Below are 26,231 nucleotides of genomic sequence, written 5' to 3'. Positions count from 1 at the left end.
CCTCTCCCTTTTGTGTCTCTCCCCAAGCATCTGTCAGTGTAGTCTCTCTAAAACGAAGGTCTGGTTGCCTTCCCTTCTGCTGAAGCCCTTCCCTGGTTTCCGGCTAGACCTGTGCATCACTCACAGTCTGCCCTCTGGCTGTGTCCAATGTCATCGTCCTTTGCTCAGGCTGTGTGCTTTCTCAGACACCCTGTGCGCTCTGGTCTCCTGTCTGCCTCCCACTGCACTCTCGGCCTGTCATGTTTCCCCGTTTCTCTGCTTAGCTGCTTGGGTCAGGTATTGCCTCCCTGCGCCTGATCCCTGCCCCAGTCCCCCTCTGTAGTGCCCCCGCCTGTGTGGATGCTCCCACATGCCTCCACGCTGCCCTGTGCCCTCCATGTGTCTGCGACCCTGCCCCGCGCCTCTGTGCTCCTCTGTGCTCCCCGCACACCTCCGTGCCACCCTATGCTCCCCACGGGCCTCTGCGCCGCCCTTAGCCCCCCCTCCCGTGTGTCCCCTGCGTGCTCCTGCACCCCCCTGCCCTCACCAGGTGCCTCTGCGCAGCCCTGAGCTCCCCGCAGGCAGCACTTATGTTGTTATTTATTTATTTATTTTTTTGTATTTTTCTGAAGCTGGAAACGGGGAGAGATAGTCAGACAGACTCCCGCATGCGCCCGACCGGGATCCACCCGGCACGCCCACCAGGGGCGATGCTCTGCCCACCAGGGGGTGATGCTCTGCCCCTCCGGGGCGTTGCTCTGCCACAACCAGAGCCACTCTAGTGCCTGGAGCAGAGGCCAAGGAGCCATCCCCAGCGCTCGGGCCATCTTTTGCTCCAATGGAGCCTCAGCGGCAGGAGGGGAAGAGAGAGACAGAGAGGAAGGAGAGGGGGAGGGGTTGGAGAAGCAGATGGGTGCCTCTCCTGTGTGCCCTGGCCAGGAATCGAACCCGGGACTTCTGCACGCCAGGCCAACGCTCTACCACTAAGCCAACTGGCCAGGGCCTATGTTGTTATTTTAAATTCATATACTTTTCATGTCGGTAGCTGATGAGCTATTGAGGCTGGTGTCTGTGTTGTATGTTTTGGGTTTTGCCAATGCTTAGAACCTGGAGAATAGTCAACATGTTCAGTGGGTAGATGACTAAGAATTAATGAACAATTCATTGGTAATGTATAATAATTGATTTATGTGTGTGTGTTTTCATCAGATATTTATCAGGTGACAACTTCATGCCAGGAAGCATTCTAGATCCTGGGAAAACAGTAGTGAACTAAGTATATATATAAAAACCCTGTCCTTTTAGGACTTACATTCTGTTGGGTAAGGGGTACCGTGAAAGGAAATAAGTAAATAACATATATACTATGTTAACTGGTGACAAGAACTATGGAAACAAAAAGCCGAGAAGGATAAGAGTGTGTGTGCACACATGCATATGTGTGTCTCTGTCTTAAGAGCACAGGTTTAGCAAAGGCCCTGGCTGGGTAGCTCAGTTGGTTATGACATTGTCCCGATATGCCAAGTTTGGGTTCGATCCCCAGTCAGGGCACATACAAGAATTAACCAATGAATGCGTAAATGGGTGGAACAACAAATCGATGTTTCCTTCTCTCTCTCTTCCTCCTCTACCTTCCTTCTCTCTAAAATCGATTAAAATAATAAAATAGCCTCAGCAAAGACCTAAGTTCAGAAGGTGACCTTGAATAAAGACACGTGGACGAGAGCAGTACCATGAACATGCATGGGGGAAGAGCATCGCAGACAGGAACGGCAGTAACAAAGCGATTGAAGTGTCACTGTGCCTGTCATGCGTGCTGTGGCATTTTCCACAAAGTATCTGAGGCTGCACTGACATTTTACTGTATGAAACTCAAGGCCTACAAGAGTTACCTGACTCCAGGGAAAAGGACAGAAATAAAATCTGGCCAGACTTCGCTGTGACTGAGTGGGTCTGTTCTGTCTGACTAGGAAGGTGTCAGGACAGGGTGTGACAGCAGTGTCAGCATAGGGGCTTATGTATGGGAGCTGTGAGTGGACAGTACAGACATCAGACTACCCCCAGAAGGCACTGGAGTCCTCAGGTGTCTTTCACACTCATTCTGCCACTTGATCCTTGGACCAGCCCAATTTTGCAGAAGAAGAATTTCTTTGCAGAAGATAAGACTCAGAGAAAACCAGTTCCTCGCTCAGGCTGGCCCTGGTGGAAAGTGCCATCCTGTCACTCACAGGTCCTGACTCCAGGCATTACCTGCTCTTGACCAGGACAGAAGTGCTGGAGCTCTAGCTTTGTTCTGGAAGGAGCCCCCGTGGCTGCTCCTCCGAGCTGTGTGATCTCTGGCCTGCAGGGCTCAGGGACCCGTCCCAACGGGGTGTTTCTATTGCTTCAGGGTGGAACCTGCTGGGTAAGCCTAAACTGTACGTGACAGGAAAGACCCTCAGAGAACCAACCGGCTGGCTCTTCTTGCCCACCGGCCACGATCCTGACGCTGCCCCTTTTGAAGTTTATGTTTTGGCTGTTTAGAATTAAAATTTCTTCAAATTTTTTATTTTTTTTTTATTTTATATAATAATTTTATTTTTTTAATGGGGTGACATCAATAAATCAGGATACATATATTCAAAGATAACAAGTCCAGGTTATCTTGTCGTTCAATTATGTTGCATACCCATCACCCAAAGTCAGATTGTCCTTTGTCACCTTCTATCTAGTTTTCTTTGTGCCCCTCCCCCTCCCCCTTTCCCTCTCCCATTGCCCCCTCCCCCCAGTAACCACCATACTCTTATCAATGTCTCTTAGTTTCACTTTTATGTCCCACCTACATATGGAATACTGCAGTTCCTGGTTTTTTCTGATTTACTTATTTCGCTTCGTATCATGTTATCAAGATCCCACCATTTTGCTGTAAATGTTCCGATGTCATCATTTCTTATGGCTGAGTAGTATTCCATAGTGTATATGTGCCACATCTTCTTTATCCGGTCATCTATTGACGGGCTTTTTGGTTGTTTCCATGTCCTGGCCACTGTGAACAATGCTGCAATAAACATGGAGCTGCATGTGTCTTTGCGTATCAATGTTTCTGAGTTTTGGGGGTATATACCCAGTAGAGGGATTGCTGGGTCATAAGGTAGTTCTATTTTCAGTTTTTTGAGGAACCACCATACTTTCTTCCATAATGGTTGTACTACTTTACATTCCCACCAACAGTGTATGAGGGTTCCTTTTTCTCCACAGCCTCTCCAACCTTTGCTATTACCTGTCTTGTTAATAATAGCTAATCTAACAGGTGTGAGGTGGTATCTCATTGCAGTTTTGATTTGCATTTCTCTAATAGCTAAAAAAGATGAGCATCTTTTCATATATCTGTTGGCCATTTGTATTTCTTCCTGGGAGAAGTGTCTGTTCATGTCCTCTTCCCATTTTTTTATTGGATTGTTTGTTTGTTTGTTTTTGAGTTTTATGAGTTCTTTGTATATTTTGGATATTAGGCCCTTATCTGAGCTGTTGTTTGAAAATATCATTTCCCATTTAGTTGGCTGTCTGTTTATTTTGTTATCAGTTTCTCCTGCTGAGCAAAAACTTCTTAGTCTGATGTAGTCCCATTCATTAATTTTTGCCTTCACTTCTCTTGCCTGTGGAGTCAAATTCATAAAATGCTCTTTAAAACCCAGGTCCATGAGTTGAGTACCTGTGTCTTCTTCTATGTACTTAATTGTTTCAGGTCTTATGTTTAGATCTTTGATCCATTTTGAGTTAATTTTTGTACAGGGGGACAAACTGTAGTTGAGGTTAATTCTTTTGCATGTGGCTTTCCAGTTTTCCCAGCACCATTTATTGAAGAGGCTTTCTTTTCTCCATTGTGTGTTGTTGGCCCCTTTATCAAAAATTATTTGACTATATATATGTGGTTTTATTTCTGGACTTTCTATTCTGTTCCATTGGTCTGAGTGTCTATTTTTCTGCCAATACCATGCTGTATTGATTGTCGTGGCCCTATAATAGAGTTTGAAGTCAGGTATTGTAATGCCCCCAGCTTCATTCTTTTTCTTTAGGATTGCTTTGGCTATTCGGGGTTTTTTATAGTTCCATATAAATCTGATGATTTTTTGCTCTATTTCTTTAAAAAATGTCATTGGAAGTTTGATGGGAATTGCATTAAATTTGTATATTGCTTTGGGTAATATAGCCATCTTGATTATATTTATTCTTCCTAGCCAAGAACAAGGTATATTCTTCCATCTCATTATATCTTTTTCGATTTCCCTTAACAATAGTTTATAGTTTTCATTATATAAGTCCTTTACATTCTTTGTTATGTTTATTCCTAAGTATTTTATTTTTTTTGTTGCAATCGTGAAGGGGATTATTCTTTTGAGTTCGTTCTCAATTGTTTCATTGTTGGCATATAGAAAGGCTATTGACTTCTGTATGTTAATTTTGTATCCTGCGACCTTACTGTATTGGCTTATTGTTTCTAGTAGTCTTTTTGTGGATTCTTTGGGGTTTTCGATGTATAGGATCATATCATCTGCAAAAAGTGATACCTTTACTTCTTCTTTTCCGATATGGATTCCTTTTATTTCTTTGTCTTGTCTGATTGCTCTGGCTAGAACCTCTAGTACCACATTAAATAAGAGTGGAGAGAGTGGACAACCCTGTCTTGTTCCTGATTTAAGGGGGAAAGCCTTCAGTTTTGTGCCATTTAATATGATGTTAGCTGATGGTTTATCATATATGGCCTTTATCATGTTGAGATATTTTCCTTCTATACCCATTTTGTTGAGAGTTTTAAACATAAAATTGTGTTGTATTTTATCAAAAGCCTTTTCTGCGTCTATTGATAAGATCATGTGGTTTTTGTTCTTTGTTTTGTTGATATGGTGTATTACGTTAACTGTTTTACGTATGTTGAACCATCTTTGAGATTCTGGGATGAATCCCACTTGATCATGATGTATTATTTTTTTAATATGTTGTTGTATTTGATTTGCTAGTATTTTGTTTAGTATTTTAGCATCTGTATTCATTAGAGATATTGGTCTGTAGTTTTCTTTTTTTGTGCCATCCTTGCCTAGTTTTGGTATGAGGGTTATGTTGGCCTCATAAAACGTGTTTGGAAGTATTGCTTCTTCTTCAATTTTTTGGAAGACTTTGAGTAGAATAGGAACCAAGTCTTCTTTGAATGTTTGATAAAATTTGCTGGTATAGCCGTCAGGGCCTGGACTTTTATTTTTGGGGAGGTTTTTAATGGTTTTTTCTATTTCTTCTCTACTGATAGGTCTGTTTAGGCTTTCTGCTTCTTCTTGACTCAGTCTAGGAAGGTTGTATTGTTCTAGGAATTTATCCATTTCTTCTAGGTTGTTGAATTTAGTGGCATAAAGTTTTTCATAGTATTCTACAATAATTCTTTGTATATCTACGGTGTCCGTGGTGATTTCTCCTCTTTCATTTTGGATTTTGTTTATATGAGTTCTTTCTCTTTTTTCCTTGGTAAGTCTTGCCAAGGGTTTGTCAATTTTGTTGATCTTTTCAAAGAACCAGCTCCTTGTTCTATTAATTTTTTCTATAGTTTTTCTGTTCTCTAATTCATTTATTTCTTCTCTGATTTTTATTATCTCCTTTCTTCGGCTGGTTTTGGGTTGTCTTTGTTCTTCTTTTTCTAGTTCCTTAAGGTGTGAAGTTAAGTGGTTCACTTGGGCTCTCTCTTGTTTGTTCATGTATGCCTGAAGTGATATGAACTTCCCTCTTATCACTACTTTTGCTGCATCCCATAAATTCTGATATATCGTATTGTCATTTTCATTAGTCTGTATATATCTTTTGATCTCTGCACTTATTTCTTCTTTGAGCCATTCATTTTTTAAAAGTATGTTGTTTAGTTTCCACATTTTTGTGGGATTTTTTTCCTCTTTTTTGCAGTTGAATTCTAGTTTCAAGGCTTTATGATCAGAAAATATGCTTGGTACAACTTCGATTTTTCTGAATATGCTGATGTTGTTTTTGTGGCCCAACATATGGTCAATTCTTGAGAATGATCCATGTACACTGGAGAAAAATGTATACTCAGGCACTTTGGGATGAAATGTCCTGTAGATGTCTATCATATCCAGGTGCTCTAGTGTTTTGTTTAAGGCCACTATGTCTTTGTTGATTCTCTGTTTGGATGACCGATCTAGAGCCGTCAGCGGTGTATTGAGGTCTCCAAGTATGATTGTATTTTTGTCAGTTTTTGTTTTAAGATCAATAAGTAGCTGTCTTATATATTTTGGTGCTCCTTGGTTTGGTGCATATATATTAAGAATTGTTATGTCTTCTTGATTCAGTGTCCCCTTAGCCATTATGAAATGGCCATTTTTGTCTCTGCGTACTTTTGCTGTCTTGTAGTCAGCATTATCAGATATAAGTATTGCTACGCCTGCTTTTTTTTGGATGTTATTTGCTTGGAGTATTGTTTTCCAGCCTTTCACTTTGAATTTGTTTTTATCCTTGTTACTTAGATGAGTTTCTTGTAGGCAGCATACAGTTGGATTTTCTTTTTTAATCCATTCTGCTACTCTGTGCCTTTTTATTGGTGAGTTTAATCCGTTTACATTTAGTGTAATTATTGACACTTGTGAGTTCCCTATTGCCATTTTATAGATTGCTTTCTGTTAGTTTTGTGTCTTGTTTGATCCTTCTCTTTCGTTTTTCTATCTTTTGTTTTTATTTGGTTGTATTCCATACATCTTTCCTCTGTTGCTATCTCTTTTATCTCATGTGCTTCTGTGGTGGTTTTTTCAATGGTGGTTACCTTTGAGTAATGAAAAGGGTCCCTACCCTGTTCATTGTAGCGAACTATTTTGTGAGTACTTTTGCACTCCATCGTCCTTTGCTACTGTTAATCTCCATCTTCTCCCCCCCTTTCTTTTTGTTGTTGTCACAGTTTAAATTTGGTTTTATTGTGTTCTTCTTGGAGCTTTTACTTGTGGTTCTGTTTTTTTTTTTGTTCTTTGTATCTGATTGGAGAACCCCCTTTAGTAATTCCTGGAGTGGGGGTTTTCTGATGATAAATTCCCTCATCTTTTCTGTATCTGTGAATGTTTTTATTTCTCCTTCATATTTGAAGGATAGCTTTGATGGGTATAGTATTCGTGGCTGAAAGTTCCTCTCTTTCAGGACTTTAAATATTGGGGTCCACTCTCTTCTAGCTTGTAGAGTATCTGCTGAGAAATCTGATGATAATCTAATGGGCCTTCCTTTATATATTGTATTCTTCTTTTCCCTGGCTGCCTTGAGAATTTTTTCTTTGCTGTTGGTTTGTGTCAATTTCATTATGATATGCCTTGGAGTAGGTTTGTTGGTGTTAAGAAAACTCGGAGTTCTGTTTGCTTCTTGAACTTGAGGCTTTAGTTCTTTCCACAGTCTTGGGAAGTTCTCATCTATTATTTGTTTGAGTATGTTCTCCATTCCATTTTCTCTCTCTTCTTCCTCTGATATACCTATTATTCTTATGTTATTCTTTTTGATGGAGTCAGATAATTCTTGTAGGGCTATCTCATTTTTTTTTAAATTTATGAGTCTCTTTCTTCTTCTCTCTGTTGTGCCTCAAGTTGCTTGTCTTCTATTTCACTAATCCTCTCTTCTGACCTGTTCTATTAGCTAAGCTTGTTACTTTGTTTTTCAGCTCATGAATTGAGTTTTTCATTTCTGTTTGATTTGTTTTTATAGTTTCAATTTCCTTGGACATATATTCTTTGTGTTCATTAAGTTGTTTTCTGAGCTCCCTAAATTGCCTTTCTTTGTTTTCTTGTATATCTCAGAGGATTTTTAGGATTTCTATCTTGAATTCTCTGTAATTTAGCTCCAAGGTTTCCAATATATTAAATTTTTTCTCCATAGATTTTTCCTCATCTAGCTGTGTTACCTCTCTTTCTTTTGTATCCATGATATTCGTTTTTCTCTTCCTTAATGGCATCTGAGGGTGGTTTTGTTGATAGTATTAATGAGATTTAATAAAGAATAAGAAGTTAAAAAAATAAAAAATTGAAAAGAGTTGTTTTTTTTAAGAAAATTAATAATGAAATAAAGAAAAATAAAATAAAAATTAAAAAAAAGGAAATTATTCCCCCCCTCCTTTTTTCCTCTCCTCTCCTCTCCCCTCTTTCTTGAGAAAATCTTGTGGTGAACTGTGAATTATAACAAACAATGCCTGTAATGGAGGGCCTGAATTGGGGAAAAGTAATAAAGGGGCAAAAAAAAAAGAAAAAAAAAGAAAAAAAAGAAGGGGGTATGGACCCACAAAAAACAAATAAGGAAAAAATTTGGGTCAAGAATAAAATGATTTGCTTTTAGGTGTTGGTTGACTAAGACTTATGATGAGCGGAATAAGAGGAAAACAGAAAAATGGGGGGACAAATTAAAAAATTACTATTGTATTTAGTGGAACAAGAACTAGATAAAATAGAGAGCCAGGGATGGGAGCACTGCTAGTGAGTTAAAAAGGTGAAGTAAAAACCCCCCAAAATGCCACAAATATAAGTTTGAGTCCCAGTAAGATAATTTGTTATTGAGGTTTGAATGAGAGGAGATGTAAAGGAGAAAGGAAGAAACTAATATAGAGGGAGAAAAGAAAGAGAGAGAGAAAAAAAGAGGGAACCACTAAAAGAAGAAAAAAAAAAGGAGAGAGCGAGAGAGAGAGAGTGAGTTAAGGGTTTTGGAGTGCAACCCTCATAGAGAGAAAGGAAGAGGAGAGAAAAGATAATGGGAGATGTAACACTTATGGGTAGTGTAGTTCAAGGAGAGGAGAGAGTAAGACCGGCAGAGTTAATCGGCCAAATTGGAGGAGGAAAAAAAATATCAAGAATGAAGATAAGAGAAACAAATTAACAAATATAATAAAATGAGATAGGTTATATAAAGTCTGCAGATTATTCTTGATTTTGAGAGGTTATCTTCTTCCTTTTTCTTTTCTCTCCCTCTTCCTGGTCGGTGACTCTGTACCCCGGGTTCTGCCCCTTTGGCACGCTCAGGTAGAGGTTTGCAGTTGATAAGTCTCTATGGCGATGTCATGTATTGTGCTTTAGTCTCGTTGGCAGTCGAGGCTCATTAGCATTTATAGGCTCTTACAGTGAGAGAATCCGTGTTCCTGGAGCCTGTCTCCTAGTCTTTCCTTCCTCAATTAGTAGCCTGATAATCCAGCTATGGGGTTGCTGCTGCCTCTGCCTGGATAGTAAGAGGCTCAAAGAGCTGGCAACTCCCCACTCTATTTCCACTCAGCACAGGGCTCTGGGTAAGGCTCAGTCAGTCAGAGCTGCTAGCATAATCAGGCGGGGTTTCCACCCACTCAAAGACCTCTGGCTCTGCCACTCTGCCTGATAACACAGGCGGGTGCCCACTTCCGGGGCGCTTGGAGGAAACTCTCACTCACTATCTGCGCGCGCATACCAGGATATCCGGCCAGCAGTCTCACGCTCTGAGTGAAACCCCCAACCGCATGGAAAAGTTGCAGCGTTGGAATTGGCTCTTGCTCCGTTCCCGTGAGCGGCTCTTGCAAGGCACTGGGGCGGCCCGAGATTCCGCTTTGGCCCACACAAAGGCCCCTGACTCTGCCCCTCTGTGCGATAACACGGGCGCGCACTGCCGAGGCACTTGGAGGAATCTCTCGCTCACTATCTGCGCGCGCAGACCAGTATATGAGGCCGGCCGCGTTTCCCTCTGAGTGAATCCCCTACCAGCACGGAAAAGTTCCACCGTTGGAATTAGTTCTCGCTCCCTCCCGTGCGCAGCTTTCCCAGGCCGCTGGGGCTGCCCAGAGATTCCATTTTTGGCCCACAGAATGGCCTCTGACTCTGCCTCTCTGTGGGGTAACACGGGCACACACTCCCGGGGCTTAGGAAGAAATCTCTCGCCCACTATCTGCGCGCGCCGACCAGGAGATCGGGTAAAATGGCTGCCCCGCTTGTCTTTGTTTCTTTGGGTTTGGCGCTAGTGTTAGCTTGTATTGCCCGGGTTGCCACAGGATCAGTTATTCCTGGGCTTGGATCTCCGTGCCACAGCCTGGTTCGGCCGTTTGTGCTGCGGCCTGGATCTATTCACCCCCTTTTCCCGCCTCAGTTTCTATATTCACGGATCCCAGAGAAAGCCGCCCTGTTTAGGATAGTGAGGAAGGCGGAGCATTTCTTACTCCCTATTTCCTTCGGGGTTTGGTTATATATTTAGCCAATTTTTCGCTCAACCATACCTTTGGGTGTATTGCGAAACATCTGGAGGCTCCAAGGATAGGTTTTTCTGTTTATGGTTGAAGATCTTGTTGAGTTTTGGGGGAGATTTATCGGTATCGCTTCCTACCCTGCCATTACTCTGACGTTATCTCAAATTTCTTCAAATTTAATATCCCTTTTCACACCTTAGTCCCTCTGAAATGCCTCCTCCTTCCCACTATCAAAAGAGGAGTTTGAGCCAAAGGAGCCCCCGTGGGAATCCCCACAGACACACCTGCTCCCTCCCCCGGGTCACTGCCCACAGACACACCAGCTCCCTCCCCCGGGTCACTGTCCACAGACACACTTGCTCCCTCCCCGGGTCACTGCCCACAGACACACCTGCTCCCTCCCCCGGGTCACTGCCCACAGACACACCTGCTACCTCCCCCGGGTCACTGCCCGCAGACACACCTGCTCTCTCCCCCGGTCCCTGCCCACAGACACACCTGGTCCCTCCCCCGGGTCCCTGCCCACAGACACACCTGCTCCCTCCCCGGGTCACTGGCCGCAGACACACCTGCTCCCTCCCCCAGGTCACTGCCCACAGACAGACACACCGGGTCCCTCCCCGGGTCACTGCCCACAGACACACCTGCTCTCTCCCCCGGGTCACTGCCCACAGACATACCTAGTTCCTCCCCGGGTCACTGCCCACAGACAGACACACCTGGTCCCTCCCCGGGACACTGCCTCCAGACACACCTGGTCCCTCCCCGGGTCACTGCCCACAGACACACCTAGTTCCTCCCTGGGACACTGCCCGCAGACAGACACACCTGGTCCCTCCCCGGGACACTGCCCACAGACACACCTAGTTCCTCCCCGGTCACTGCCCGCAGACAGACACACCTGCTCCCTCCCCCGGGTCACTGCCCATAGACAGACACACCTGCTCCCTCCCCTGGGTCACTGCCCATAGACAGACACACCTGGTCCCTCCCCCGGTCCCTGCCCACAGACACACCTGGTCCCTCCCCCGGGTCCCTGCCCACAGACACACCTGCTCCCTCCCCGGGTCACTGCCCACAGACACACCTGCTCCCTCCCCCGGGTCACTGCCCGCAGACACACCTGGCCCCTCCCCGGGTCACTGCCCATAGACAGACACACCTGGCCCCTCCCCGGGTCACTGTCCATAGACAGACACACCTGGTCCCTCCCCGGTCACTGCCCGCAGACACACCTGCTCCCTCCCCGGGTCACTGCCCACAGACACACCTGCTCCCTCCCCCGGGTCACTGCCCGCAGACACACCTGGCCCCTCCCCGGGTCACTGCCCATAGACAGACACACCTGGCCCCTCCCCGGGTCACTGCCCGCAGACACACCTGGTCCCTCCCGGGTCACTGCCTGCAGACACACCTGGTCCCTTCCCCAGGTCACTGCCCGTACACAGACATACCTGGTCCCTCCCCGGGTCACTGCCCGCAGACACACCTGCTCCCTCCCGGGTCACTGCCCGCAGACACACCTGGTCCCTCCCCGGGACCCTGCCTGCAGACACACCGGGTCCCTCCCTGGGTCACTGCCCATAGACAGACACACCTGGCCCCTCTCCGGGACACTGCCCACAGACACACCTGGTCCCTCCCGGGTCACTGCCTGCAGACACACTGGGTCCCTCCCCGGGTCACTGCCCATAGACAGACACACCTGGCCCCTCCCCAGGTCACTGCCCACAGACACACCTGGTCCCTCCCGGGTCACTGCCCATAGACGGACACACCTGGTCCCTCCCCGGGACACTGCCCGCAGACACACCGGGTCCCTCCCCGGGACACTGCCCACAGACACACCTGGTCCCTCCCCGGGTCACTGCCCGCAGACACACCTGGTCCCTCCCCGGGTCACTGCCCGCAGACACACCTGCTCCCTCCCCGGGTCACTGCCCGCAGACACACCGGGTCCCTCCCCGGGTCACTGCCCGCAGACACACCGGGTCCCTCCCCGGTCACTGCCCGCAGACACACCTGGTCCCTCCCCGGTCACTGTCCGCAGACACACCGGGTCCCTCCCCGGGTCACTGCCCGCAGACACACCGGGTCCCTCGCAGGGTCACTGCCTGCAGACACACCTTGTCCCTCCCCTGGGTCACTGCCTGCAGACACACCGGGTCCCTCCCCCGGGACACTGCCCGCAGACACACCTGGTCCCTTCCCGGGTCACTGCCTGCAGACACACTGGGTCCCTCCCCGGGACACTGCCTGCAGACACACTGGGTCCCTCCCCGGGTCACTGCCTGCAGACACAACTGGTCCCTCCCCGGGTCACTGCCTGCAGACACACTGGGTCCCTCCTCGGGTCACTGCCCATAGACAGACACCGCTGCAGCAGTTCTCCTTGTGTGCTGAGAAGGCTTGGCTCCTCTCCACGGGGTCACACTTACAACAAGTGTCCCCCCCTCTGGGACTCTCAGGACCCCAACCCCTGTAGTTGTTCAGGGGCTTCTTGTTGGCGTGTGCTGAAGCTTGGAGTCCCTTCAGCTGCGTGCCTGTGGGCAGGTCCCAGGCTTCTCCTGGACCAGGACCGCCCAGGTGCACCTTCGCTGGGTGTATTAGTACCAAATGGCTCATTATTTGGGTCTTCTCGGGGTCTTCCTACGCCTAAAGCAGCACTGCTGAGTTTGGAGTTAAATGTGACTAACTCCTGATGAATCATCGTGGAATTTAAATCAAAGTGGTTTGTTTCAGTTTGCCGCGTGCACGTGCTAGCGCTCGCTTGCTGGCTCGCTGGTGAAGCCCTGCCTGCACTTTGTTCTCTGTTGTCAGCGCAGCCTGTCTGTCCCCAGGCTCTTCCCACCCTCTCCCCGCCCCCTCAGAGTGTGCTTCGGGCATGGCAGTTTAGGTGGATCACCAGGTTTGAATAAAAGTGTCGCTGTCATTTGTCGGGTTATTTCTGAAGAGAGGCCTGTGCACCTTGGCAGCAAGCACCATCCTGAGCCCGCAGCAGATTCCTAGAGCCTGGCCAGCTGCTCTGCTGGGGTGGGAGGGGGGTCCTGGGAGCAGCCCACGCCTTCTTTCTTGTTGGTGACACAGAAGGGTGGTTGGCAAATGGCCAATTAGAGAGCATGATTTTTTTTCTCTAGCTGTCCTAGTTAACTTGTTTTTATGTTAAAAAAGCAATAACACACGGCCAAGAGACTCAAATGATGAAAATGGTGTACAATAAAAAGTCAGTGTTTCCCTTTTGTGTCCTTCCAGAAATAGTTGATGGATGTCTATGTATATTCATTTAACAGTTTTTAGTAGAAATGTGAGTCAGCTGCACACATTGTTCTGTACCGTGTTTTTTTCACTAATGTATCACCTTAATAATTATTATAAATGCATCCTGAAGCATGATCTTTCTAGCATCCTTTTGAAAAAGTTTCAGAAGGTAAAATCCGTTAATGACGGAAACGTGTCCTTCAGTGTTGTACCCAGAGACGCCGGCAGCAGGGCTGGAGTCAGAACTCTGTGGTCGGCTGTTTTTCAGACGTGTTTTTTTCAGCTACTTAATTGAAAATACTGAGTACAAAATTATCTCAAGCAAATAAGAACCCTAGAGGGGAAACGTGCCACCTGCTTCAAACTCCGCCAGCAATATTACCCAGAAATGGAGACCATTAAACCAGAAGGGATTTATTACCTCTAACTAGTAAGCAGTAGATTAAGTCATGGAACATTCTGTTGTCATGAATATTTTGTCCTTACAGGGACTTGATCATATTCTTTAAAGAAATTATATTTTATTCACCCCCTTGAAAAACTGCATTGCCAAATTTTGGAAAAGTAGTAGAATAATTTAACTCTACATGCTCTCGGTTTTAAAATTTGATGCCTTTTTCTGTTTTTGTAACCTGTGATGTTTCTGCAATATCCCTTTGGATACTGAATATGGAAGGTTTTGAAGCTACCTATAAACTCCTTCTTAGGACTTACCTATAAAGCTTTTTAGAGGCTCATAGTTTTTATACCCATGGATCATGCCATTGCATTCAGGTGGCGAGAGACGGAAAAGGGTTTGAGCATACTTTCACGAAAAACAGTGATTTTAGGTGAGAGGTCAGGAAGTGTGACTTCTTCCTTCCTGGAAGACTATAGCAGTGATACTTGAAGTGTGGACTGGCCCCTGTGGGACAAGGACAGCAGTCTCCTATGTGCATCACAGGGTTGGTCCAACGACAGGTGAACTTCCTGTGAGAGTGTTGAAGAACCTATAATGTTTACTGGTGGTGGTGAATGACTGTATATATGAGATGAAGTATTGGAGTGAGTGCGGGATGCTTTGGAATATTTTGAGAGAAATTGAAAGCTCAGGAGTAGAATTCTTATTAAAATTTAAATAGAATATTGGAAGTCATTATGAACAGTGGAGTTCCTTGAGGAAGTGGTAGAAAGTAGTGATAATGACGAGAAAATAATTCGTGTAGAGAGCTAGAACTTACAACGTGCTCACCCATTCAGTCTCATTCTTCTTAATGAGAACTCTATAAAGAAGAAATTGCTTCCATTTTCATAATGGAAAACGTGATGCTCAGGAGTGAGGCCCGTAATCCAGGTCCTTTCAAACCAATTCCCATGGTTGTTTTTTTCCCATAACTAATTTTCCTTTTTCTTAGAAGACTTTGTGAGTTGTCTCTTTTTTATATGTTTTAACACAGTACATTGAAGAATTGAAATTCTTCATCTGCACTTAACAAATATTTGATGACCCAGAAACCTGAAGACACTTAGAAACCTCTCATCCAGGAATTGGTGGAATGCCCCAATTCACCTCTTTATTAGGACCAAATTTTTAAAGGTGTGCTTATATCAAGGAGTAAACAGGAAATGGTATTCTTGCTCATGATTCTAAAACTTTCTCTGTTACCACTCGCGAGTGAAGAATAGAAAGCTCAGAGTAAACACCCAGTTGAACACCTACCTTTGTGTGTCCTCTGTGGTCACTTGTATTCACACACTTGTGAGTATACATATAAAAGGGATGAGAGGAAAAATGTCTGTGTCAAAAGGTCAATCTGAATGTACTGTAGAATAACAGTATTCAGTCTGTCGTTGGAAGTCCATCATGTATAAAAGGACTAATGCCAAGTCTTATTTATTATACAGTTTGGTGGGAGCTCTGTACCCTGATCCCATCAAGATCCTTATAATTTTAAGCAATTCCCCTCCCTGCCTACCAAATATGAAAGGATGGTTCTTGGGAGGCATTATGCTTGAAGTCATATCCCCGGTCTGTCACCCCAAGTGGCCTTAGGCAACTCACCCACCACCTTACACATCTGTAAACCAGAGGATTCTAGTAGACAGCTGTCGCACAAGACTGTCAGTACTGAGTGAGATTCAGCGCATGTTGTTGAGCACTCTGCCTGTTCCACACTGAAGACTGGAATAGTTGGTACTTAGTCTTAAAGTTTTCTTAGAAAAGTGAACAAATGTGTACGAGTATGAGATAAAAATTATTCACAGAGGGTGATGCAAGTTTCTACTTACTAAAGAAGAGATTAAAGTAGTTTAAACTGTGTAGGAACCTACTGACTATAATTTGTTGGTCTGAAATTGTATTTGTAACAAAGAAATCTGTTCTGAATATTCAATGGAGGTGTAAATGAGAAAATTGTAGAACTTTCCCAGTTCTATCCCTGGAGGGATTCACAGGGTTTTTCTTTATTTTCACGATTCTTGTATATTCCTATAATTTTAGTCTCAGAAAGGTAGACATCTGGTAATGCTCCTTTGTGGTACATCTGGAGAAACTGAACCCCAGAGGGGCAGCAGGAGGACCTATTGCTCCCTCTGTGCAGGCGCAGGATGCTTGGTCTGTGATTCTATTTATTCATTTTTAAGAGGGGGGAGGAGCAGGAAGCATCAACTCCCATATGTGCCTTGACCAGGCAAGCACAGGGTTTTGAACCAGCGACCTCAGCGTTCCAGGTTTACGCTTTATCCACTGCGCTCCCACAGGTCCGGCTTGGTCTGTGATTCTAGAGGGTGCTTATAGCCAGCTGCCTTCTGTAGTCCGTTTGTGTGCATACCTTTTGTCTGTCACTAGTTTTTAATTCTTTGAGAGAAAGCTTTGGGCCCAATTTGTTTTCACATAACAATGGAGAAAAGAATGCTTTCAAACACCGTATTTTCTCTGTGCCTCACAACAGACCGTGAGGAGAGTGTGCAGTGGGCTTGTTGGTGCCCTTTCATGGGTGACTGTGAAGCAGTATTCCCAAGTTTTATCTCCACTGAGTGAGGGGGGGCTGGGATATAAGCTGGTGCTTCTGACCTAAGAGCCACTAGTGACATTGCTCCTTTTGACCTCGCGGCTGCTTCACGAAAGAGACTCTGCTGTGTTACAGCAGAGACCAATCCACAGGAGTTCTGATTGAGTATTTATAGGGAAAGGCAATGCAAAATTTTGTGAGCAATGCTGCTCACAAAAATTAGGGGGTATTTCAAAATGAATAGCGATACAAAAGAAGCATTTGATTTATTTTTTTTATTTATTTTTATTTTTTTATTTTTTATTTTTTCATTTTTCTGAAGCTGGAAACAGGGAGAGACAGTCAGACAGACTCCCGCATGCACCCGACGGGGATCCACCCGGCACGCCCACCAGGGGCGATGCTCTGCCCACCAGGGGGCGATGCTCTGTCCATCCTGGGCGTCGCCATGTTGCAACCAGAGCCACTCTAGCGCCTGGGGCAGAGGCCACAGAGCCATCCCCAGCACCCGGGCCATCTTTGCTCCAATGGAGCCTTGGCTGCGGGAGGGGAAGAGAGAGACAGAGAGGGAAAGCGCGGCGGAGGGGTGGAGAAGCAAATGGGCGCTTCTCCTGTGTGCCCTGGCCGGGAATCGAACCCGGGTCCTCCGCATGCTAGGCCGACGTTCTACCGCTGAGCCAACCGGCCAGGGCAGCATTTGATTTTTTTAATTAAGCAAGAACGTCAGAAAAGCAAACAAGTCAAAGAAAGTTGATTGATTATGCAAATGAGATGTAAAACCAACTTTTATTTCATTGGTGAAGATGCACTAGACAAAAGGCTGAGAGTCCTGGAGTGTCTGCACGTTCCCTGATCCCGTTTTTGTGAGCAGAGTAGTAGAAGTACAGTTAAAGTGTGATCAGTGTAGGCGTTTTAGCGAATTCCGCAGTCCCTTTCATCCTTGGGGCACCTGCTTCACACGGGCCTTGGTTTGTGTACTTCACACCTGTTGTCTCCTGGGCTTCTCACAACCGTGCAAGCTACTTACCGTTATTGCCATTTTATTTATTTATTTATATTTTTTGTATTATTATTATTTTTTTTTGTATTTTTTCCGAAGCTGGAAACGGGGAGAGACAGTCAGACAGACTCCCGCATGCGCCCGACCGGGATCCACCCGGCACGCCCACCAGGGGCGAAGCTCTGCCCACCAGGGGGCGATGCTCTGCCCCTCCGGGGCGTCGCTCTGCCACGACCAGAGCCACTCCAGCGCCTGGGGCAGAGGCCAAGGAGCCATCCCCAGCGCACAGGCCATCTTTGCTCCAATGGAACCTTGGCTGCGGGAGGGGAAGAGAGAGACAGAGAGGAAGGAGAGGGGGGGTAGAGAAGCAAATGGACGCTTCTCCTATGTGCCCTGACCGGGAATCGTACCCGGGTCCCCCGCACACCAGGCCGACGCTCCACCGCTGAGCCAACCGGCCAGGGCCCGTTATTGCCATTTTATAGGTGAGACGATCAAGTTCGTAGTTGTTAGGTAACTTGTGCAGGGTCATCCAGCTAGTAATTCTGTGTGTTCATGCTTATTTCACTGTGCATGTCATTTTCTTCACTGGCAAAAGGAGAGAATAGAATCTTTTGCCACATGAATATGGAGGTTGTGTGTGGAGGCTTGGAACCTTCGATAGGGTAACGAAAGACCTCCACGTTAGAACTGGTAATTGTGCGCGTCATTGCCACGTGCACCACTTTGGAGCTTTGCTGCCTGCCTGGTTTGGGGGTTTATTACATAAATTGTATGAGAACACAGAATAGTAATAAGGAGGTGTTACACCTCATGGTCAAGTGCAAGCGTGTAGGCCACTCTCTCAGGACAGTGATCAAATCTTGGATATTCCAGATAACAAAAGAGAAAACTGAATAGGAACAAAACCCGTGAGAAACCTTGGGAGCATGAAGGTGGCCGAATCCATGCGCAGGGCTGGAAAACAGCCGGTGGCAGAGAGGGGCGGGATCACACACAGGCAGGCAGGCTGAGTGGTTAGAGCCTATCTATCAGTGGGTTTGCTAGTGGAGCACAGGACTGTGCCCCAAGTTGTCCCATGAAAGAAACTCCTTTTATCTGAAACCCTGCTCAGTGGGTATTTGCTTTTGTCTCCTCTACTGCTGGGTAGAAAAGAGCCAACCAGAGGGGCATGGGAACAACGGGCAACAGCTGGGGTGCAGAGCAGGTGTGGAAGGGCGGGTTGGCACCTTAGCAACCTCACCAGATAGCTTCAGATGTGGCTGATCCCATGGGGGTGGTTCAGGGTGGTGCCCTAAGGGGGCAACAAGTAGAGAGAAGGTGGGGGTCACATGTCAGCTATAGAGACACTAAGAGCTGGGGTCCCCTTTGCCCAAACTCACTGTCAAAAGTACGACTCACAGGCAGGTGACTTCTACGTCCTCTCCAGTTGCAGGAAGGTTTGTTTTATGTATCGATATATAAGGTCTATCTTCCCACCAGGTCTTAGTCACCTGGGACTCAGTGCACACACTGCCCTTTACTGGAATTTCTCTCCTTGTTTTTTGCTGATCCTTTGCTACTGCCGTCTGAGTCGTTACCCAAGACAGAACGTTAGGAAGGCTTCTCGGGCTTGCGCGTGCCCCATTGCCCTGTGTGAGGGGCATTCTGCGCTGACTGCTCACACCATTTTATGATGCTCCTTGTCTCTCCCGCTGGGCCGCGGTCTTAGAGGGTAGGGTCACATCTTCATAGCATATTACTTGGTACTTAATCAGTGTACAAAAATAATTGTTGAATGAATTGAATAATGGTTTTATAGCTTATTTTGGAGAGTTAGTTTTCAAGCCCAGGTCATGTGACTCGAGACACTCTGATCTGTGGTTTTTGAGAGTAGCATTCAGTGTCTGCCTACAGGTAGGGGAAATTCCAATAAGGCTGACTTTGTCTCAGGTCCCCCTATCAGGATCCAAGATTTCTTTTAACTGGTTTTTATCTGTACTCCTGGATTGACCCTTAACCCACTTATGCCTCCTGTTCCATTATTGGAACGGTGGTGACGTGGGTGTTATTTATAACCTACCACTCCAGGTCATCACCGAGGTCTGATTGTTCACTCAGGTCTTCTCCTGTGGCTACGTGTGTGTTATCACGTGGTACACAGAGTTAGTCACAGCTGCAGATACCAGCATGCTGGGAGCTTGTCAAAAAGTGATGTAACTTTTCAGAGAAATTTTGAAGAATTGAATTTCAAAACTTCAACCTCCAGCATAAAGGGGTTAATAGGATCGAGAGTGAGCTGCAGGCTAGATTTGTAATACTGACTCAACACTGACAGATTCCTGTGTAGCTCAAAATGATGCTTCACACATTAGAAATGCTGACAGCTCGCCATAATTAGGTACACTTCTGAGAACCAAAGGCAGATTCTGTAGTGTTTTTCCTAATTTGCTATTATTAAAATATATACTACGTTTTCCCGAAATTGGGAGTGATGGAGTTAATGTCGTTCGCCTTTTCGGCTCCCCGAGTAATTCCAACATCACCACTGAGCTGCTGTTGCTTTGCTGACATCCAAAGCAACTTTCTTATAAGTAAATGTGACCAGTTAATCACTTATTTTTCTTCCCTGTTAGCTGTTAGCTTCTAGGTTTTGTTCTGTTTGAATAGTTTTGCCATTGTTAGGCTGCTAAGAATTATAGAACAATATTCCATTGAGCCCCAAATTGAGCAGAGCAAAAACTGCTCAGATGCTTTCTCATGTAACTAGAAGTGCTGGTGATTTCAGGAAGAGGATGGGTTTCCCCTGAACTTTCCCCGGAGAACACACTCTCTCCTCAGCTGTCTGGGCATTGTTAGTGGGCTTTCTGAGCTGCGGCGTTGTTATTGAGAATACGTAGACGCTTCAGAGAAAATGTATCCAGGGACACTCATAACGGTACTACTTCCAGGATGAATTATTGTCAATGATCAGGTGATTGGGAAACAAAACTGCTGTAGACTGATGGTAGCTGAAAAAGCAAGAATATGTTGTTTATTATGTGGGTGAGGATTTGTAAGATAGGAGCAGAGCAGGGGTCGAGAGACCTGCTCTAGACTCGGCCCCGGGTCCCGTCTGTGGTCTGCAGACTGCGCCACCTCTGCAGGTGACTTCTCAGGGCGGCCGCGAGCCTCAGTTTAATGGCAGCAGTGTGAGAACCAGACAGGCGCCCAGTAGACATGGTCTTCTTCCTGTAACCTTTTTTTGTTGTTGTCATTACTCACACATAGGCTGATCCTAAAGAGCTAATCCTGATGGTCACCAGGCATGTGACTCGATACGGACACGAAGCCTGGCCCGAGGACATCGTTGCACTGACCAAGCAGTTACAGTACTACAACGAGCGCCTCCTGGACCTCACCCAGGTTCAGCTGCTGCAGGGCCTGCGCAAGGGCGTGGATGTGCAGCGCTTTACTGCGGACGACCAGTACAAGAGGGAGACGATCCTTGGTCTGGCAGAGTAAGGGGTCCTTCTGTCTCACGAAGGGGTGGATTTCCATGTAACGGAGCAGGGGGACGTCTCAGGGCTGTTGATCCCAGTCGTTTGAGGAGCGACATTCATGGTTGCTGTAAGCAGGGCTTTCCTCCACTTCCTCCGATCACATGGGGGATGAGCGTGTTTTCCCAAATGGATCAGTAGCTGCGGACAACGTGGTGAGCCTGCAGAGTTAGATAATAAGGATGGGAATTATTATAATTATTTTTTTAGTTTCTTTATAACTCTGATAGCCTGACGTGTTAAAGGTGAATAGGGTATGATCTGGGGTGAAATGAGTGGAACTTATTATAGATATTTGAAAACAAGATTGCCTTTATACCTGATAGAAATCTTACTTTTCAGAGTCCGTGGCAGTGTAATGTCTTGAGAATGGTAGAATTAGATCTAGCGGGTTGAACCGCAGAGGAGGGAGCCAGCGCGGTGGGCTCAGGGCACCCTCCTCTCCCTGGGCTTCTAGACAGAGGAGACTGACCAGTTCTCGCAGTCTGTTTTCTAGAGGCCAGCAGCAGTGGCCATTTCCCTTTTGTTCCTTCCTTCCTTTGAAGAGAGGGGCAAGCCCTTGTGTGAGAAGGCAGCCCAGGCCACGATCCGGCGGGAAGAATTCCGTGGTGGGTATGGAATTGCCCTGGGTTTTAGCACTGGCCTCCGCTATTCTGTATCCAGTGAGTTCACTCAAAGGAGAGGCACAGGTTAGAGTGAGGGAGGGCGTGTTCACCCACCGTGGTCATTAAGTAGAGGTGTTTTGTTTTCAATAGCAGAACGTGTGACCTGCTTTCTGTGGGCCAGGCACTGGGTTAGGTGCTCTGTGAACACCTGACCGTCCTCAAAGATGACCCTGTGTCTGGGGTTCTTGTCCCCGTTCTGTAGCTGAAGAGCATGTAGTTCAGGCATCTGAGGGAACTGGCCCAAGCTTCGGTGGTCAGGATCCCAGCGGTGGGTTTAACCTTCACCTGTCTGTTGCGTCCTGAAGCTGTCACACCTGCACCATGGCGGTGCCTCCCTCCTCGGCCGACTGGCCCTCAGGATGTGCTGGCATGCAGTCTCCTCTTGGCTTTCAGCCTTTGAAACTGAGGTTACACTGTGCCTGCATTTAATGGTTATTCCTCTCTCCTGACGTCACGTTAAAGTAACAAAAATGGTCCTGGGATGGTAGTGGTATATGTCATTTTTTATCATTATTAATTAGATCTTTGAGAAAGTGGCAAAGTAGCCTTACGGTACCCCGTAATAATTTTATATTAACCTGGGCTGCTTTCCTACAAGAAGACACTCCAAATTCTCTTTAAGTCAGGTAATAGCTCAAAGGAATGACCTAGAGCTAGACTCGGTTAAGGAGGAAAATGTGTACTCTGCTTCTCTCTTCCCCCCTGTCCTCCTGAGGCTCATAATTTCATAGAGTCACTTAATGTGCAATTGGAAGGGACCAAAGAGGTCATTTCATCCAACCTCCTGTTTTTTCAGAAGAGGACTCTGAGAATCAGAGAGCCTTAGAGCTCAAGGTCCCGCAGCCAGAAGCTGAACGTGGGCTTCCTAGTTCCAGGGCCATTAAGCTTTGCTTTGGGGCATTTTGTTATCCTGGGTGCCCTGCTCATGGTTTCTTAGAAAGGGTTGTTATGCAGAAAAGAAGTTTACAAGAGAAGGAATGCCTCATGTCATCAGTTATATTTTGCTAGGGTTTCTGTCCTTTTTTTATTATTTCCCACATATCTAGCTAGCATATGCTATTTGAAGTATGAGGACAAATAGATGCTTTCAATAAATGTGTAGTAGAATCTTCCCCGTGATCTGTTGCTTAGAAAAATATGCAGAATTCTTTGTCTAGCTAGCTGGTTTAAAGTGTCTCAGAGTGTCCACAGGTTTTCTGAGTTAGCAGTTCTGGTTTGGAGATGGGATTTTAACGCCTCACATAGAAGAATTCTTGAAGGACCTGCTTCCTCCTGCTGTGCAGCCCTACCTTCTGTCGTGCAAAATAGGACCACATTTTATTTTCTTATTAATTGTGCATCCATATTAGTGCAGTTATTTTCTTTAAGTGCAATGTATCTATTGTCTGTGTGTTTTAGATAATACCTTCTGTCAGTCAGGGTAACTTAGAATAGTCAAAATATAGTTTTCTTTCTTCCCACTTTATCAAATGATAAAGATACCAATACTGGCCCTGGCCGGTTGGCTCAGCGGTAGAGCGTCGGCCTGGCGTGTGGGGGACCCGGGTTCGATTCCCGGCCAGGGCACATAGGAGAAGCGCCCATTTGCCTCTCCACCCCCACCCCCTCCTTCCTCTCTGTCTCTCTCTTCCCCTCCCGCAGCCAAGGCTCCATTGGAGCAAAGATGGCCCGGGCGCTGGGGATGGCTCCTTGGCCTCTGCCCCAGACGCTAGAGTGGCTCTGGTCGCGGCAGAGCGACGCCCCGGAGGGGCAGAGCATCACCCCCTGGTGGGCAGAGCGTCGCCCCTGGTGAGCGTGCCGGGTGGATCCCGGTCGGGCACATGCGGGAGTCTGTCTGACTGTCTCTCCCCGTTTCCAGCTTCAGAAAAATACACACACACACAAAAAAAAATTAAAGATACCAATACTTATTGAGCACATAGCCAGTGCCAGGCACTTTGTCAGATGCCCAGCTTAGGGGCAATGAATGGCTGGTGGCCCCCATTCCTGAGGAATTTTCATTCCGTCATGCAGAGGTGGGTACTCAGTAAATATTTTAAGAAATAATTTTTAATTGACAATGACTTCATAATCCACACATTGACAAACTTAGTCCAGCCCTTGGCTTCTTTTTTAAAAGTCCATGAGCAAAGGATGGGTAGTTTCTACATTTTTACAGGCTGTGGGAAATTAATAATAAAAGAACAATAAAAAGAAGACTATGGTACAGAGACTGGCTGGCAGCGAAGCCTGAGAGATTCACTGTCTGGCCCTTCCTGGAAAATGCTTGCCAACTCTTGCCTAATCCGATATGCAAATGTTGTGGTTTATTGTCTCAGCAGTGCAGATACTTCATCCCCTGCATATCGGGCTTTGTCCACCGTTCTTCCGGCTAAGAGTTCCTTCTGCACATCTCTACTTTTAGGACATAGACGTCCTGTAGTACAGTGGTCCCCAACCTTTTTTGGTACACGGACCGGTTTAATGTCAGAAAATATTTTCATGGACCGGCCTTTAGGGTGGGACGGATAAATGTATCATGTGACTGAGATAGGCGTCAAGAGTGAGTCTTAGACGGATGTAACAGAGGGAATCTGGTCATTTTTAAAAAATAAAACATCGTTCAGATTTAAATATAAATAAAACAGAAATAATGTAAGTTATTTATTCTTTCTCTATGGATTGGTACCAAATGGCCCATGGACTGGTACTGGTCCACAGCCCGGGGATTGGGGACCACTGCTGTAGTAGTCTTCCCAAAATGGCCTCAATGTGGTGCTCTGGGTGAGAATTTCCTGTATGCCAGAGACTCTCAAATCTGATGACACCGGTGCCTGGTCTGTACTGTCCACTGGCTCTCCACTGCCCACAGGATGAGGTCAAGGTCCCTCAGCCACCCGAGGACCCTGTGCGTTCCTGGCTGTGACGCCTCCCCACACGCCCCATCTACCTTCTCTGTTAGAAACCCGCCCGTCTCTTCTTCTCCTCCACCGCCTCTGCATGGTACTGCTGGTTTACTGTTCAATCCTTAGGCCAAGGTGGTCCCCCGTCGTCTCTGTTCTCACAGCACTTCCCAGTGTTTTAGCATTTAATTCCCTGTCCACAGCTCCCATCCACCACGAGGCTGTGTGTCCCTCAGGAAAGATCTTGTTTGTTTCTATGTCCTAAGCAGCTAATTGCCTGGTACAGTGTGGAAAGCATAAAAAGATTATTGCAAGACTAACTGCTTTCTCAAATACCTACCCAGAGGGCAGGAATGCATTTCCTTTGCTCCAGTTTTTGATGGTAGGCTGTAGCTCTAGGCAGGGACTTTTTGACCTCAGCGTCTTTCCGTCTGGATAATTCTCTCTGTGGGAGAGCAGTTCTGTGTGCTGTAGGCGGGCTAGTTAGCAGCATCCCTGACCTCTACCCACTGGATGCCGATAGCACTCCACCTCGCTTCCTCCACTGTGACAACCAAAAATGTCCACAAAAGTTGTCAACTGTCTCCCGAAGGACAGTCACCCTTGGTTGAGAACCGCTGCCCCAGACAGGTCCTTGGTCAGTTGCATGCACCATGTTGAAAAAGCAGCATTAACATTCCTAGAAGTACTTCCCCTGGTTACAAGGACCGTGCTGACTGCTCCCCTCTCAGCAGCACAGCGTTTCTGTGCTGGTGTGGGTAACGTGTTCCTCTTTTCTCCCCCCCTCCTTCTCCATGGCTGATGGACGCCCCTGAAGGACCCTTGAGGAGAACGTCTACAGCATCGCTCTTTCTCTGGCCCAGCGCTACCGTGTCCCCCGCTGGGAAGTTTTTATGACCCATTTGGAGTTCTTGTTCAGCGACAGTGGGTAAGCACACAGTTCATATGTGACTTTATGTCCCTGTCTTTCTTTCCAGTCTGTTCTAGGAGAATCATGAAGTTTTACAGTATAATTTCACTTTTTCTTTATAGCTGCAGTAGGCCAGTATTCAGGTCTGTTTCTTTATTCATCTGCGATACTCCAATATTCTCATAATAGTTCCTTTTCGTTTTTCTGTATCAGAGCTCTGAGTCAGGTACTTGAACATTCATTCATTTATTCATTCAAAGGCTATTTTATTGAGAATCTATTTTGTACTAGGAACTGGATGCTGGGGTTACAATAGTGAGCAAACTTAGGCATCCCGGCTGTCTTGGAACTTGTAGTCTTGTGTGGGAGACAGATTGTAATGAAATGATGACAAGAAATGTGAAGTCAGAGCTGTGACAAGTACTACATAAGAGCCCAAGCCGGGCACTGGGCATCGTTAGGGAGGCTCTCCTGAGGAAGTGCCCTTGAGCTGACACTATTGAGTTGAGATTGACTGCACTACAAGGAGAACAGGGAACTGTTTCTAGGGAGACAGAACAAGTAAGCGCAGAAGCTCTTTGAGAGGAAGGAGCATGATGCACCTGTGGGCACAGCAGGGAGACAGAGTGGGTGAGGCCTGAGAGTGGGGGTGCGTGGTGTGAGACGGGACTGCGGGGCACCCCGGAAGCCAGACCGTGCAGCAGTACTCCGCGGGCCTTCTCAGGGGCCGCGGGCTTCTTCCTAAGAGTCAGAGGAAGTATTTGGGTAAAAAAAAGAAATGATATGATCAGATTTACATTTTGATAAGGTCGCTTTGGTTACTATGTTGAGAAAGGA

At 46.4% G+C, this 26,231-nt stretch overlaps 1 protein-coding gene across 1 annotated transcript in view; it reads left to right on the top strand.

Annotated features, from left to right (window-relative positions):
* Positions 1-26,231, top strand: part of NBAS (NBAS subunit of NRZ tethering complex) — a 358,469-nt gene that overhangs the window by 229,724 nt on the left and 102,514 nt on the right. Inside the window, exons 41-42 of the mRNA XM_066386144.1 lie at positions 20,669-20,898; positions 25,302-25,412. Of these exons, the coding sequence (XP_066242241.1) occupies positions 20,669-20,898; positions 25,302-25,412 (341 nt within the window). The remainder of the gene's footprint in view (positions 1-20,668; positions 20,899-25,301; positions 25,413-26,231) is intronic.

This window comes from Saccopteryx leptura, chromosome 5, assembly GCF_036850995.1.
Source record: "Saccopteryx leptura isolate mSacLep1 chromosome 5, mSacLep1_pri_phased_curated, whole genome shotgun sequence".
Classification (NCBI taxonomy): domain Eukaryota; kingdom Metazoa; phylum Chordata; class Mammalia; order Chiroptera; family Emballonuridae; genus Saccopteryx; species Saccopteryx leptura.
The sequence above is the reverse complement of the archived record's forward strand: the minus strand, read 5'-3'. Positions and strand labels throughout refer to the sequence as shown.